Source organism: Antedon bifida, chromosome 4, assembly GCF_963402885.1.
Source record: "Antedon bifida chromosome 4, ecAntBifi1.1, whole genome shotgun sequence".
Taxonomy (NCBI): domain Eukaryota; kingdom Metazoa; phylum Echinodermata; class Crinoidea; order Comatulida; family Antedonidae; genus Antedon; species Antedon bifida.
In genome coordinates, this window is record NC_136229.1 from 30,596,070 (window position 1) to 30,613,776 (window position 17,707).

Below are 17,707 nucleotides of genomic sequence, written 5' to 3' on the forward strand. Positions count from 1 at the left end.
TCCCATTCCCCACAATTGTAATCAGTGAAAAGACCACAGTATTTGTGTATTCACAATTTCCACTGAAACAAGGGTAACTCCAAATTAAGAGACATATTATTGAGAATTCAACCAGTGGTGTTACGTAGAGACATGATGCCCCTGGTTTAGGAACCCTAAATAGCCCTCCAACATTGGAGGCTTTTGTCGTTTTTAGCCTATTTCGACATATTTTAATGCCTGTGTTTTCCTCTGGGCACTGCTCAGGGGCCCCATAAGCTTAGGGGGATACAGATGAGTCATAAAAAAAAAAAAAGGGACAAAATAAACTGAAATATTGAATTCGCAAAATGGGTTTTGTGTCTCTATTATTTAGAGTTACTATTCTTTTGCTTTTATTTGGTTTATAATTGTTTGTTTACAAACATTATATATATATTGAAAAGTACAACTGCTCAGTTATGGGCTTATCCTAAAACTAATATCATAATCAGGGCTTAAATCAGAATCAATAGTGTACCAGCATCATTATCAAACATCAGGACAAGATTAGATCATTCTTATCACCCACTAAATTGATCAGTTACATGTTTTAATATTAACTACTTATAGTTTCATCAAATTACTATTCTATAGCAAATCAGTGATTCCACTATCTTGAATGGTTGTCTGTACAACAGAAGGCATCAAGGTGCATTCTATAGCACCGTTATGCAATAGTGTTTTTAATTGTATGAAGTTTTGGTTTAATGCATGTAGAAGCATGATATAATCAACCTACACTGTTGGAGCATGACAGTCCTGTAGCACCAAATCAATATACACTTGAAACAGGTAAGATACTCGCTGTGTGCCCTCCGTTCAAGAGTAATCATTACATTGAGGCTACTCACGCCTTTATTACTACAGACTATGCCTCACAGGTTGATATCCAAATACTTTTTGATCACAATATCTTCTGTCTGAAGGCTGAGTATATTACAGAATTTCTAATGCAGCATCCCAAACCAGAACCTTGTAATTATTTATGCAAAGGAGCAATTGAAATTTTAAATAGAAATAACTTAGATTACTCAAGCCAATTCAGAAAGCGAAAAACAGACGCGAGATTCTCCAAACAAAAAAAATGGGCTAAAATAATATGTGAATAAATGTGATTGGTGATGATTTGTAACTTGTACAGCAGAGAGGAGTTCCCTGTGTATAGACCGTATATATGCAAAATATTGTAATTTGAATTAATATATTTATAAGCTACTTTGTAGCAAAGGCTATATATCACTGAATATACTAATTATATTTTGGTGTAGCATTCAACCTTCATTGTAGCAGACAGCCATTAGTAGTTGCATCATGTAACTATTTGTAGCAAGTTAATGCATTTTATCAAAGTACACGCTTCATAGCAATCTGGTCCATAATGTTGCACTGTATATTGCACAATGTTTGGACATGTACGTGTTTATGCGTTGGTGTAACCTTGAATGTCTGTACGTGGCGTGATTAATGGTGATCTTTCATCGGCTGAACTGTTCTTTACACGTAGTCGGTTATCCTCATCCTCTAATATTCTTGCTTTGTTTACAGGCGGTCCTGAGAGAAATAACAAGATACATTAGCTTACTAATATAGATTACAAAAATTCATAAATAATGTATAGTGGAAAAAACCACATTAATACATATTATAATTATATGGCAGTAATGAAATACCACTAACTCAAGTATACAGTAAAATCCCTTTTAGAGGGAAACCTTCAGTTAATAGGAGGGTCCCCTACATAGGTGTTGGCCGTAGAATTACACCATATACTATTCCTTGTGCATTCAAAAAATTCTAAGTACATGTTTGGGATCTTTGTTGGAGATCAACCAACTACATTTACAGTATACATTCTGGCCATATATGAAGTGACACCTATTTTCATTAGATGAGCCATACTTGGATATATATCTTTACAATACAATAACACGTACAACAACACAATAAATATTACATTGATATCACATTATTTGTTTTAAACTTACCTATAAAACTCAAAAGTACTGGTAAAAATATAAGGCCGTGGGAAGCTCCAAAGACTACAATGCCAAGGTACATTCTGAAGTAAAACACTTGAAATATCTGGGACTTTGAGAATGCTAATACAACAATACCAAGGAACTTGGTTAATGTAATTCCACTTAGAACCTGTGAAAAAGAAAGCAATAATTAGTTATTAGTATAATTCAAAAGGGAAATGATATAAATATGAACATCTCCGCTGAGGAAGACTTATGTTAAATTGTTGATGGTGCAAATTTGTATTAGGGCTTTAACAGCCACAGCCCAGAGCCAACTATTGCTTTACTGGAAAGAAGTTCCATTTTTTTCAGTTTGATTTTTCCAATTTTCATTGTGCACATATGTCTACGTAAAGGACGAACCACCTAACGTCAAACACAAAGAACTTCTCGGATCGCAGTCCGATTTCTTACCCTTGTGCAATCTGCTATTTAAAGAATTCCCTGTTCTACATATTTAGCAACAACACTGTACATATAATGATCAAAATTGATAATTTAATTCACTTCGTTAGTCCATTTTTATAATCTATTATAATATTTTCTAACATTAAACTAATCAAACTGTTTTTAATTGAGATTTAATTAACTGAAAATGAATTCAAACCAAGTTTTGTTCATTTTTAATTTATAACTTAAAATTAGATTTGCAAGAATAAAATACTTACAGAACTACCCATCTGTGAGAGGGCTGCAATGGAACGTTTCACGCGTGTTGGTTCAGTGCTAATGGCGAATGCTCTTGTGATGTGTGAACAGAACTCTACTGATATACCAACAGACTAGAAAAAAAAAGCAAAATAAAAATTAACTCAACTAAACATTTTTTGGGTGGTAAATATTTTTTCTAAAGGCTTGTTCAATATTTTTAATAGACTAAAAATTAGAATGAATTTTATCTGTGAATCAAAATGTCAGTGTTTCTCCAAGATTGTGAACGAAAACAACATAGATCCTAATAATTAATATATAAATAAAATAAGATAAAAGGCATCAGAAGATTCGAACCCGGAACCTTCTGCTTGATATGCAGATTCCTAACCATTAAACCACTTGGGTTGTCATTGTATTGTTTGGATAGCACCGTTGGTGTGGATAGCATTCACATAACAATATAACTATTAAATCTCATTTATGTGAACTGTTGTATGTATTATTATACTTTGTTATTTTCTCATTTATGTATTTATGTGAACTGTTACTTGTATGTATGCTTATACAATTACAAATTAATGATAATAATGATTACAACTTACCATAACAAGATTCACAAGTGAGATGGCGTTCAAGTCCACGTTCCAGACGTACATAAGGCCAATGAGATCCAAGGTGATGAGAGCGATGGTAAGAACAATGATGAGGGCGGAGTATATGTCAAAACCGAGCAGTAGGAATGTTACGATGAAGATTGCGAGTAATGACATGCTCAGGTTGAACCAAGTATCGTGAACCATTGTTAAGTACTGCTCATAGTAGACGTAGATTACACTGTAGAAAATAAATACAAAGATCATTAGTTAATAAATTGTTGTGAGTGGATTGAATGGCAAAGCACCTAAAGCAAGGGTTGACTTGACTATGGTATTGGTATGGTGGTGTAGGTCATATTCAGTTGTTAGTCCACACAGTGAATTATTAAACATCAAAGTGTCCCCTAATAGAGGTGTCCCTGAATAGGGTTAGCCATATTGTTAAAACATATAATTGCCACTTATTCATTTCACAAGAAAGTGTCTCCTCAACAGGGGTGTCCAAAGGAGGCGACTAGTATTATGCTTTTAAATTAAGGTAGGCGTGTCAAAAGGGAGGGGTTCTACTGTACCAGTAAAAATGGCGGGGGAAGAGTATGTATATATATAATGTAACAAGTGGGATTTACACCTTTGACCTCTGACCTTTCTCACAGTATTTACACAACAATGCTTACCTGTATGGATAAACATCAAAGTAGGTGCCATCATCATTGGTATGGTTCATCATTTTTGTGATATTATCAGCTACTTCTCGTGCATTGCGTAATGCTGAGATGTAATCGGATGATGTCTTCAATATGGAATGGTATGTCATAAAATATGTTGCTGTAAAAAAATGTAAAAATATTTATTTAAAATTTGAACCAAATTGTTTATTTTTATGTTCTAGAAAATAATACGAAAACAAACTCATATTAAATAAATTATCAAATAGTAAATAATTCCTACAACAAATCAATAAACAGTGTAGACCTAGCTTTCTTCTTGGTCGAATATTCTAATATAGGCTATTATTATATTACGCATTGGAAGAAAAAGCAAGGAAATAGTTCTTATTAGAACAGCACACATATTTAAAGAAATACAGTCATTTACGAGATGAAATATCGCACTTCAGTAATCAAAATTATGAAAACTCACCTCCAACTTTCGTTTTCTCCTGATTATCGAACGTCACTGCGGCTCCATAAGCTGCGTGTCCTCCCTTGCTGCATTTTACAGTTGGGTTGTCTTCCAAGAAAAACGGAAGAAACTTGGCAAACTCCTCAGGATCTGGTCGCTTCTGTTTCTCACTTAATGGTCGACATGTGGTACAGTTATCATTGTCCTCTGTGAACAATAACAAAGTGATTATAAGGTTTAAAAGGTTATGAGAAAAAAGAAAAGTGTAAAGTCGACATATGCTCAACAAACAGGAACAATAAGACTATTTGGTTGGTAAACACTGGTATGGGGAAATGCATCAAAGATGTTCAGACTCATTACTTGCACACTATCTATATAATTTCACTTTCCCTTTTTCAACACTAAACTTTGTTTAAATACAGTTTTTGTTTTGTATCCTTCCATACTTATGTAAAAATGCATGATTTGTATAATGATGTAATAATATGACACATTTATCTAAATTATTATTAACTTGAACTTATCGGATGATACAATAGTGTTTAAAAAAAATATTCATCTATCTATTCATTTTAATGAGTTATACGAGATGACTTTCTAATGATTTTGTCTTACTATGATCATGTATTGTTTGTTAGTTTGTTTTACCTCCAACATATATATTCTGGTTCTTACATTTTAAAGATATAAATATAATGGGACAAAATAAAACATGATTATATTTTATCAAGGATAATATTTTATATTTAATAGTATGGCCACCAATGCCATTAAGCTCTGTCTACATTATCAAACTAGTTTGACAAACAAAAAGTGTGATGTACCTAATGGTAGAGATATGCCCAAATATGGTAATGATATGACATCATCATGTTCATATATGGGCACACCACATTTTTTTGATAGTGTAGACAGAGTTTTTACAATGAATTTAATATGCTAGACATTACCTGTTGCTGGGCAGAAGTTGCCATCATAATCTGTACGACAACATGTATATTCACCACCAGGACTGACCCAATCAAAGTAATCATCTAACCAGGAACTGGCAGGCTGTGCTATAAACGAACTACAACAAAGAAATACAACATTAAAATTATATATATATTGTGCAAAAACAAATTCAAAGTTTTAAAATCAGTAAACACAACAAAAGTACTAACCATACAGTAACACCAATTTTAAAGAGATATTGTCCCCTAATAAATATTTTTTTGTTTTTTTTTAATATGTCATTTTAATGTCACATAATAGTTATTCACTTTGACCAAAAACGGGATCGAACAAAAAATTATTTATTTATTCTTTGTTTTTTTTTACATTAAAACTTCAAAATGGCCTATTTGTCTGATTTTATTAATCTTCAATTTATCATGTTTTTGGGGGACAATACATCTTTAAGTGAACACCTTACTTATGAATTTGTATATAACATGGAGAAAAAAAATGAATACTTACATATCAGATAATTGTGCAGCATTGTATACCTGCGATGTAAGTGAATCTGAATTACAGCCTGAGCCACCACATATCATGTTTTGATTTTCAACTTCAGTGTAATTAAAGCCATCACGGACGACGAAGTATACAGGAGGGCCTGCCGTCATGTACTCTGCCTGTGCATTGAATAGATCTATCACATACGAGCCCTGTGAAATGAAACAAAATATGTATACAAAACATTATTATATTGGCGACAAAAAAGATATTGAGTAATTCTTCGGTAATCGGTAAAATGTATTGACAAATTTGTTTACTCGGATGTTTGAATAAGGTAGATACCAATATTGTTAATTCTTCCTCTCGCTTAACTTTTCGTAAAAATCACTTATTATCATTGTATTTGAACTAGACCGCTAAACTATTTTGTCATGACATTATTTTCTTTTATATATATAATTATATACAAAAGCATTTTTTCTTTTCGTTTATCGGTCTTGCATGGAAGAAATCTCTTCTTGCAAGATCCTCTATTAATGGCATTGTTGTATTGTTTTATTATATATTATATATTACTATTCTTTTTTATTGTTTTGTATTGTTTACCATTGATAGAAATTAATAAATGTTGAATCATAAATGTTTTAAATGGTTACACATTCTAAAGGTTCACAGACATAATTTGCAATGTCACAATGTGTCAAACTAATTTAAACTAAATAGAGGTTCGCAACTAAATAGATATCTCCCAACCAAAATAGAAACTGCTATAGAAATAGAGGAACACTAAAGGAAATAGGGCCTTAATGAAAATAAGAGAAACTCAAAAAATGACCATCAGAAAAAGACAGTAACAAAAAACAGAGAACCTAACAAATAAAGTGTTAATTTGTTTTTAAGCTTTCTTGGAAAAATCCATAGTTCATTTTTGTGTCCACATTCCATCCATTGTAATATTCAGTTCATTGTTAGCTTTATACCTTTTGTATTCAAGTCACAATGCTTTTGTAATGTTAATTTGAAGGAACTAAGTTTCATTTCGGTTTACAGCAGATTAAACAAACCTACAGTATGTAAACAATAGCAACATATAGAAACAAGGACATTACATAGTTTCAACATTGTGGCATTAGTCATACTTCTAAATTTCACATTAAAGATGTATTGTCCCCTTGAAAAAATGATTGTTACAATTTTTTTTGTAATATGCCATTTAAAAAAATGTATGTATCTGAAAAAAACAACTGTAATTTAAAGCAAAAAATTGTAAAATTGGCCGCCAATTTGTCTAGTGAACCAGGTCAAGTTTGTAACTTGTTCTTTGTAAAATGAACAAACAAACTTTGCAAATGGAATGTACAAATCTTGGCATCTAAAGTTTTGCATTCTCAAAGCAAATCGCTTAATATTAAGATTTATAAGATAAGTTTAAAGATGTGGAATGCCTGAGGGAAAAGATTATTTAAGATATGCAATGAAATAAATAAGACTGTAAAAATAATTGTAATACTGGAGATGATTTGTAACAATAATGAAAAATCAGTATTAACTCTTGCTGGCAAAGATGAAGATTATGATGGAAAATAACAATTTCAAAACTATGCATAACACTAATACTGATATAAATTATAGTACATTTTAAAAATTACCTCAGGCATAGAAAGTTTTTGGTCCAAACCAATCTCTACTTTACTAAGTCCAATTCCGGAAGCAAATGCTAACAGCGCAAAAAATATGATCTGCAAATGAAAAAAGAAAATGTAATAAGTAAAATAAAATGTTATATATTCACATTATGTCATAAAGATAGTCTTATTTTTTATTTATGTATGGTTGAAGTGCACAAGTCTGAGATTAATAAAATAGTACTTGTTCAGAGTGGCATCACAATTAAATGTGTGTAAATTAGTTTTCTGAAGCTAGAAAATAAAACTGAAGTAATGGTCATTGGTGGCCATATTATTAAATATATTAAGTTTCTTGAAGACGTTGAAAAGCAGGCTAAAGAAGTTATACACAGAAATTACGCCAATAAATTGATAATTTCAGAACGCCAAGTACGTATCAATGAATCAAGATTACTTACCGTTATGTATCGAACTACATCGTTCATAAGGAAATTAGCATAGTAACACACAGCACGATAGAGCAGACCAGGCTCTTTAGGTGCCTCTCCTGCCATCTTGTTTTTAATGCAGCAACACATATCAAAACGATTATTCTGAAAATAAAAATAAAATGTATTGATATTCCTTTATTGCAAACATACAGTATCATTACAAAATTCTGAAATTAATGAAAAAAAGTTGGGGTGACTTTTTCAAATTAATTAATTGACTTGCACCGATGAAGGGCTGATGTTGCCCGAAAGCTAATTTTTCTGGCAGTTTTACTTTATCATTGTGATTTAGTTTTTTGCTTATTTTATTTTGTATCTCCATTGAGATCCAGCCACTGATACGCACAGCATTGTCATTATTTTCAGTTTGCCTTTGGATTTATATATAGTTTACGTAAATATTTGATCAAATATTACAGATATTGATTAGTTTGTTATATTTCAAGTAAGTAAAGGTATAACAAAATATAAACAGAAAACAAAGATAAAAACACTGTTTAAATAAGGACTTGTCAAAGACTTTTCTATTTTCTCTATGCAGGATTCTTACCTCCTGTCTCCCAGAGTCTAATGCCAAGACAGCTATAAAGCATGTGATCTGGAGCAAGAAGTCTATGAATACTGCGGTGGCGGCATACAAGGAGAATGCCTTTACAGCTGGCATATCTGACAAAGCTCCTATAGAATAGAAACAATACACAGTTAAGCAACATAACTTATGTATTTATAGCATACTTATTTGAACTATATTTAAGACAACCTTCAACCCCTCCCTCTCTACATCTATTATTATTATTAAGGCACACTCATAAAATAAGCTATAATATAATAAGGACTGGATTAAGCTAGGCTACATTAACATTAACTTTTGTTTATGGAAGCTGCACATCTGATGGTCACATGATTACTGTAGTCATGTGATCGTTAAACAATGGCAAACTCAGAGTTTGCAAAAAAACTAGTGTAGACTAGGCTTGAGACAATTTAGTTAATGAGTTTTCAGTGTGTAACCTGATAAATTATCAACAAAGTCACATTGACATTATTTTAAAGATACAATGACATTTACTTTGGAACGTAGCCAAGGTACCTACCTAGATAAAAGGCAATAGATTCAGAAGAACTTGTAAGCAGCATGCTGGGACCAACCTGGCCTAGGATACGACCAATATGCTCAGCACGAGACTCGTAATTATGACGAACGTCTCTCTGTTGGTCAAGAAAAATGTAGTATTTAAATTAATATAAAATGGCCTATAGCAATAAAACCACTTAAAAACTAATGGTTAACTATACTGATAGTGGATTCTATAAATAACATTATGTTATCAGACAAGTGCGTTTTTTTCAATGGATTTTGGGAAGATTTTGCACCTTTTATATTGTAAAAGAGTTTCCAGGGAGTTTCATATGAGTTGATTGCATTGGACAGTAATCATTGTTAAGTATGTGCTATTAGAATTAAATACAGAATGTTAACACAATGTACTGCACATGGACTCGATTTTATGGAAAGCTCAAGGAAACAAACTAATAGTAATGATGCCCAGGGGTAGCTACAAATGTATACAGTAAATATCACATTGTGGTAATTACCTGATATGCCTGAACCAAGATAAAGATGTTATCAACACCGACCGCAAGTACAAGAAACGGAACAACCTCAATCACAATCAATGTGGCTGGAACTTTAGCAAAGCTCAGTATACCAATAGCTGCAACAACTGAACACAGAACTAACGCAACACCCGACAAGCCTAACACAATCTTGGAGTCAATCTGTGTTGAAAAGAATACAGTTTAGAATACAATTTAGTTTAATCAAATTTTATGCAGTGATTACAGAATAAGTACCCATTACATACGAACTACTGTAACCCATCATGTTTCCAAAAGCCTTGTTAGGTACATTGTAGCCCGTACTACCAAGATACAGTACTGTAGACCGACTATCTTGTGAGACACTCCTATTCAGGGGACAAATATGTTTTTACAAATACGGCTAACCTCTATTTAGGGGACACCTCTATTATGGGAACACCATCAAGACACAACACAGTAATAGAGGTTATACTGTATATTTTCATTTCATAGTTTTATGGAACAAAAATGAATCTAATATCATTGAGCTTAGATTTTTATGGTTAAAAAAACACATGGGATATATTTGAATTGCATTACAGAATAGCAACAACATTTGAAAAACATCTAAGAAAGTGAAAAGCAACAATAGGTCATGCTTATGTTTAATAATAATAAACTTGGACTTTAAGCGCATGTTTAGAGGGAAGTTATCAAATGCTATAAAGCATTATCTTCAGACGTCAGTCTACTCATAATTACATCCTCGTAAAGAGAAACTTGTTTTATTAAAAAAATCTAGACATCTAATTCAATTTTATTAGAACTCATTTTCAGTCGTAACTTACCAGTAGACGTTCAATACTGTTGTACTGTCCGAGGGCAAAGGTCACATACGCAAACATGAGTAGATAGCTAAGAGCAATAGTCAGGATATCACTGTTACTCTCACGGTCGATTTCATCTTCCACCGATCGCTAAAGAGAAAAATGAAAGATAAGGCTTATTTATCAAAAATAGTAAAATCTAATTTTTGTTGAATACAGCAAACTTCATGATTAGGCCGATTTCATAAGTTTACAATTTAATGTTTTGAAATAATGTTTCTAAAATAAAGGGGCTTAAAAACAGTATATGAAGTGCTAATAATGAACCTAATTTAATTTATACATTTTTTATGATATGGCTAGATTTTATTTAGCTATTTGCTCAGTGATTGACTAAAGAAGAAGTGGTCAGTTGTTACTATCTATGTAAAGTATGAACAATGGTGGTACTGTGCATATCTAAGAATTTAAAACTACATTTTAATATTTACCTCAGCATAGAAAGCAATGGTTAGATTTGGATTTTTGTTTTCAGCAGTGAATTGCTTCATGTAAGTAAGATATCCCTGTTCCCATACTTTAGCCTTTTCTAGTCTTGGGTCCCCATTCTTATAATTGTTAACAGTCATAGTAATAACCAGGGCTGTGGCATTGTTGTAGTTGGCAGCTGTTGTGTGAAAGAAAAAAGTATTTAATAATTAACTAAAATAGTGAAACACATTGATTAAAGTTGTTTTTACGTCTTTCATTATATAATTTTCAAATCTAGCATTTACTAAAAAATGTGGTTGAAACATTTGTAAAAAATTAATGATAGTCATTTAGAGGTAAATTCAACATGGCTTTATATGCTCCACAGAATACATTTTATGAAGAAAATACACTAGAACCTGTGAGTAGGGAGTTGGTCGAGTGTTAAAGTATTATATATTGTCCCTAAAGCTGCTCTGGCTACTCTATCAAACTAGTTTGACAAACAAAGTGTGATATGGCATCATCATGTCCATATATAGGCACATCATCACATTTTTTTGTCACATAAAGTTTGATAGTGTAGATAGAGCTTTACAAACAAATTTGTTTACGAATAAAATAATATATATTTATTTCTTCTTCTGCAACATATAAATAATTTTCTCGAACATACTTCGAAATGTTTTTTTTTAAAATGTATTTAGGCCTTATATTGTGGCCTTACTACCAATACTAAATTGTTCAAAATAAATGTAAATTAATTTTCATTTTTATACAGCACGACTTCTTCAATGAATAACCTTTTGTAGCTTGAACGCTATTATAACTAGAGATAACAATACTGTTTGTCAAATTACAGATGTTATATAAATCAAGCAAATGCAAATTAAAAGTTATGTAACGAATCATGTGCCTTCCTGATGCCAGCCATGGTGGTACTTCCTGTCATTATTAAAACGTCCCATCAACAATAAAGGGAAGGCAATTAATAGGAATAAGTAATACCATTTCTTACCATCGTAACCTCCTACAGCAAGCCAGGGGAAAACCGGTCCTCCAAACGTACCCATACATGGCGTGTGTAGCCGAGACGTGTCGTTAAGAGATGTGGGAGCACTGAAATATGATACAAAATCAGAAAGAAACCGTTATTAGAAAAAAAAATGAAAACTTAAATATTATTGAGCACTGTCAATCAATACTCCAAATAGTTAATAGTATGAAAATATTATCAGTGTGACATAAAACTTGAAATATTCTGCCAGTCTTTACGGACTTACACTTACAGTAATCTTTGTACTAAATACCAATTATCATGCATGCATGCATATTACTGAAAATGAAAGGATTGACAATTTCTTTAACAAAAGCCACAAAATGAAACGCATAATATTAGTAATGGCCTGGTTATTTTCAATATTTATTATTTATAATAACTATAGTATTTTGTTTCCTTGGTTACATTCAATATTGTTATTTATACTATTATGCTTGTTTGTCCTAAAGTACAGTACTTATCCCAATTAAGATGACACCTTTGGAAACCAACAAAGTATTTTCTATCATCGTTCATTTACTGTACAAGTCACAGAAAAGTATCCGCTTAAAATAGGGGAATCCCCTGAATAGGGATGCCCCAAAAAAGGAATTCCACTGTAGTTTTATTTCAAATTGAAAACATTTCATAACCCAACTACTATATAATTATTAATACAGTACAGTAAAAATGTACTTATTATTGTTCTTTATAATGTATAACAAAGTCTACAGTAGTAGGTAGGTAATTTTAGATCATGTCTATGATATGAAAAAAATCTAATGGTAAAGCAAGCTAATGCATTTGCCAATATACAGATTGTTGTATTATCAAAGGTTAGAGATTATAGTAGCCAAAACAAGCTAATACCAGCTACAGGTTACATAAGTCACTATTCAAACAGAGTGTGGCCTGATAAATAAATGTCATGAGTCACTGAGTAATAATCAATTATTCAACTTATGTAGGGAGGTTTAATAGTAGAACTAATATCCCATTGAAGTTTTTGCTAAAGTTGATCATTGATGAATTTTTAGAACAAAGTTCAACTGTTATAACCAACAGACAATGAAATGGAGAAACACATTCAGCTGTTTAAAAGGTCATAGAGAAAAGGGAAATTGAAATGTGGTTTAGAAAAAATGTTTCCTATATTCCCAATTGTCTTGGAATAAAAATAATCGTTTTGACATAATAGTATTAGGCCATCTATCTTATAACATAAAACACCATCAAATTATTTGGTTTGTTTACAAAATGGAAAAACGAAAAGATACATACAAAAAAAAAATAAAAGGAGATAAACTGTAAGTCATGATTTTCAAGTTTAAGATGGGCTTAAAAGTGGCCAGTCATTCCATGGTACAGACAAGGCGGCTAAATTAAATCTCAATTCCAAGTATAGTAGCCTATACTTTCAATCATCAATGACTTGCTTGATATTCTAGCAATTGTTAATTTGCGAACAAAAAGGGCTTAAAAGAGGATTTAGTAGCTAAAAGTACTTTTATTGCACTTACACACTTCCTGGTTTAATGGATATAACGTAGGTTATTCTCTATAATACCACTACGTACCAAGTCAAGTGCAAATAAAAAGTTTCAAAAGGTCTTTAGTGCACAAAGTTTGAGAAAAAAGCATTATATTGCAGGGAGTCATTTCACTAGGTGTAGCACATCAACAAGCTATACAAACTACCTTTACACTACACATTTATAAAATGTATAGCAAAACATTCAATACAAAACTATACTATGTTTCGTATCACAAAATTCAGTTTGATAGCAATATTGCTAAATTTCAAAATAAGAAATTTTTCCTGTAGTATAATTATTTTCGAATAAAACTACTTACACAATGCATGCCATAAAGTGGTCATGATAGTCCGCCACTGTCCAGAATCCTTGCTGGTCCTTCTGTATCCTGTCCAGTTCTTTATGGCTATTCTGCCAATAGTTAAGGACGCTCATTATGGTACAGTTCTCTGATAGAGGCTTGTAACAGATATCGTCTAAGGTGATGGTTGAGTCTTTATAAGGTACTTTCAGATTTGCAATGCTATCTTGAAGATCTAAAACCTTTTAGGAAGGAAATAAACAAAGTTTTTATTTATTTTTTTTTTAACACCACCCACAAAAACCCACATTTTAGTTCATCAATACAATAAAAAGAGAAATCATCTACGAGGGGTCTTAGTAGTGTAATAATATCACATGATGTAAGGGATTTAATTTGGTGTCATTGTCCCAGCCCAGATGTAAATAAGTAGGGTATTAGAAAATGTTCAAAGTACAGTACTGTAGCAGTGAATATCACTAACCTGGTGCAAAATTTCTTTCTGTAAGACTGGTCCGAATGGAATGGTCTCACCTTGGTAGGTTTCATATGGTTTTGCATGAAATGATGGAGCTGTGATAATGAGTTGTTCCGTGCGATAGAAAGGTCCAAAGTTGTCATCGAAGTAGTTCTTCTCCAATCTTGACTGGCTCTTTGGTGGTGACCACAATTCAACTGGATCTGTGATGACTATAAACTGTCTGATGCCAATACCCGCTCCACAAATGACGACAAGTCCGATAAAGAGAACGACAAACGGATGACCAGCACACATCGTTCCCCACTTTTGGAATAGCATGTTGAGCATCTGCTGTTCTTTCTGTCCAATAGATTCCCGACATCCGACATCTTTCTCTGTTATCGCTGGCTTACGATAAAATATATCTTCATTTGCTGTGTTAAGCGAGGTTCCTTGGTGGCATTTGTTAGATTTTACACAGCATATAAACGCCAAGGTAAAAACCATTACAAAAGCAATAAAACCCATTATCATAGCGAAAGTGACACAGCCTAATTTACCTACCATACACGGCGGTGTGGGCGTTGGACGTGGTGGCGATGGTGGACACGTTGCCGGGCAATCCTGACAACTGCAAGGTAGTGAGCTGTTGCCTACGCCCTCACTACATTTATGAGCAGTGTGGTTAGCGGCTACCATGTTATCTGGAAGTGGATTATCGGTAATTGTGAAATTAATGGCAAACGGTGTCTGTCCATTGTTGATGTCACCCATGAAATTGAGGAAACATTCTGGTGCGCACTTATCATAGCCGCCACAAAGACCGCAGAAAAGAGATAATGCTTTCACATTTGAACTTGGAAAGTTGACATGGTAGCAAGAATTATAGAATCCATCAGCGTAATCATGTGCTAAAATGTAATCGATGGAAGTGATGGCGGCAGTAGAATTGGTGATGTTCTTCGGGGAATTTTCTGTGGCAAGTACTTCTGTTTCTTTAATTTCCTCTTTGGTTACATCTTGACCGATGTCCTTTGGGGTCAGTTTTTCGATTTTCAAATAAGAAGAATCTGTGACATTTATAACTTTCGTGGGATTTACAAAAAGACTGTTATCAGGACTGCATGTCATCATACAGTAGAGATTGGCAAAGTTACGATAACATGAAGGACATCTTGCGAACGTCTGCTGGGGAACTTGGAGACTTCCTTGAAATGTCTTCATCTGTGATGTTGAACAGCATGTCAGTGGGTGGTCACCAGTTACTAACCATGGACAGAGATCATTCAGGATTTTAAGTCCTTCTGGATCCATTAGAGGCTTTGCTTTGCCATTATAAAAGCAGTTTACTGGCTTTCCTGTATCAGGATTCGTTCCGCATTGATCATACCATATACATCTTCCTGCTTCATGAATAACTTTAGCACTCTGTTACAAGAAAGATAAACATTTTCATTAAATGTGAACATTTGGAGAAAAATCTAAATCCTATAACCATGTTACTAAACATAATAAAACTTTAGTTTATTAATCTTTTGAAAACTTGACTTAACTTAAAATGATATTATTATGATTGACAACAATCTAAAATCCTAAATGTAACAAATTACATTGCTTTTTATAATGTTTTCTTTCAAAGAACCTATTCCAAGAGATTTTGAAATACTGTAGGCAAACTATTTCTCAATGGCACTGACAGTTGTTATATTAAAACAAATATTGGCACCTAGAATAGATAGTAGAGAGTATATACTGATTATAAAGTGTATTGACCCATCAGGTACACAATGGTTAATGGGGTTTATCAAATTAAGTTATCTTACAATTGAAGGGGTTGTACCATGTAACATTCCAGTAGGCCTATTTTTAGGGCTCAATTTACATCCTTTTAAGAAATAAAACTACAGTTATGCACTACTTTTAATATTATCCTAACCTACTTAATTTTCAGATTCAATTTCAAGAAGCAACAAATTTAAGATTTGATAAAATTCTCCTTTTCATTTTCAACAAAAACAAAATTGAATGTTATATAAATCTTAGCAATATGGCCTAATTGATAGCATCCAGATGATGTTACACACTCACTGCCAGCAATTTGAAAGTTACATGAATCAGTTACTCTCTTAATGGTTTAAGTTCTTACTAGAAAGGTTGAATTTCAACATCATGAGGGTATGGTCATACTGGTGGTAGAAATTAATACCACCTATAAGGATTAGTGACTTGATATGTTTTGTTTTATTATTATTTTATTTATTACTTGTACTGTACATAATCATTTGGGTTATTTTAGTTATTAGTATACCTCAATTTAAAAAAAAAACAATGTTAAGCATTCACATAAGATTTTAGTTAGGCCATGATATTGATAGCCATTACTCCCATCATTCATGAGTGTTTGTCTTTCATTTGTTTTTCTAAATATTTAAATGGAAAAGATTGATGACAAAACAAAGAAAATGCACACAGCATAATCACTATAATATAAAGTAATGTTCCTTAAAATGTAGGCTTGTCTAGGCTTACAGTTTACCTGTACAGCAAATTGTCACACACACACACACAGTGTACATATAGCCTAGGCCTAGCCTACTAGCTAGGCCTCGCCTTCTTCTTACTGATTGATAAGACAATTCTAAAATAAAGAAAACAAAACACTTACCTGTGCTATAAAAATATAAATTGATAATACTGCTAAAACCTTCAGATGATTTAATTTTAACATGATTATTCGTTATCTGAATGTTGGTGGATTTTTCAAGAAACTATATTATCAAGGTGGGCTGGTCCGCTGCCGGTCGATTTCGGGCTAGGCTAGCTAGGCTGTGTTGTGTAAAAACACAACCTCCTCTCTTCTCTCGTTCGTCGATTTGTAACTAACTGATGGCCTAGCCTGCTGTCACGTGAATAGTTTGGGGGCGTCAGCATAATGAGACGATCGTTCGATTCACACACCAGACGATTCCATCATTAAATAGGTATGTTTAATTATATAACTACCCTAGAAAATTACTACATTAACGTCACTTTATAAACTCGGTTAAGGTTTTGTACAAAATAATACAAATAACAATTATGTGCATTACATTTAAATAAAACCAAACATGAGAATAGCGAATTAGATTATATTGTCAAATTATAATTTCCATGTTTATATAATGACTATTTCCACTTCATTGAATTATCACATACCATTGCGGTTGGCTCAGAGAACCGAAGGACTGCGTCATCAAATTAACAATAGGTTTATAATATGAACAATAGGTGATAGTTCATATATAGTGGGGGTGTGTAATTAATTATTTCATATTTTCTTTTCGGCATTTATTTTGTCAATAAAACAGAGAAAATAAAACAAACAGACTAAATTATAAATAATTGTATTCATCCGGTTCTTAAATGGAATTGTTTTGGTGTCGGGCCTTGCTGCTGTGTACTAACTGAAACTATTCCATCGACAAAATTAAATTGTTTTCATGATTATCACAAATGTTACAATATCCATACACAC

General features: G+C 32.6%; 1 protein-coding gene across 1 annotated transcript; it reads right to left on the minus strand.

Annotated features, from left to right (window-relative positions):
- Nucleotides 1-1,373: 1,373 nt before the first annotated feature.
- Nucleotides 1,374-17,071, minus strand: LOC144841535 (NPC intracellular cholesterol transporter 1-like). The gene is made up of 19 exons (XM_078697912.1): nucleotides 16,859-17,071; nucleotides 14,218-15,621; nucleotides 13,752-13,975; nucleotides 11,877-11,977; nucleotides 10,879-11,054; nucleotides 10,409-10,537; nucleotides 9,576-9,758; nucleotides 9,074-9,188; nucleotides 8,530-8,657; nucleotides 7,947-8,081; nucleotides 7,510-7,599; nucleotides 5,879-6,069; nucleotides 5,371-5,489; nucleotides 4,436-4,624; nucleotides 3,970-4,120; nucleotides 3,299-3,530; nucleotides 2,711-2,824; nucleotides 2,007-2,169; nucleotides 1,374-1,572 (listed from the first exon to the last, which is right to left on the minus strand). Exons 1-19 carry the CDS (start codon nucleotides 16,919-16,921, stop codon nucleotides 1,442-1,444), a joined length of 4,038 nt encoding a protein of 1,345 aa, XP_078554038.1. The 5' UTR covers nucleotides 16,922-17,071; the 3' UTR covers nucleotides 1,374-1,441.
- Between the last annotated feature and the right edge of the window lie 636 nt (nucleotides 17,072-17,707).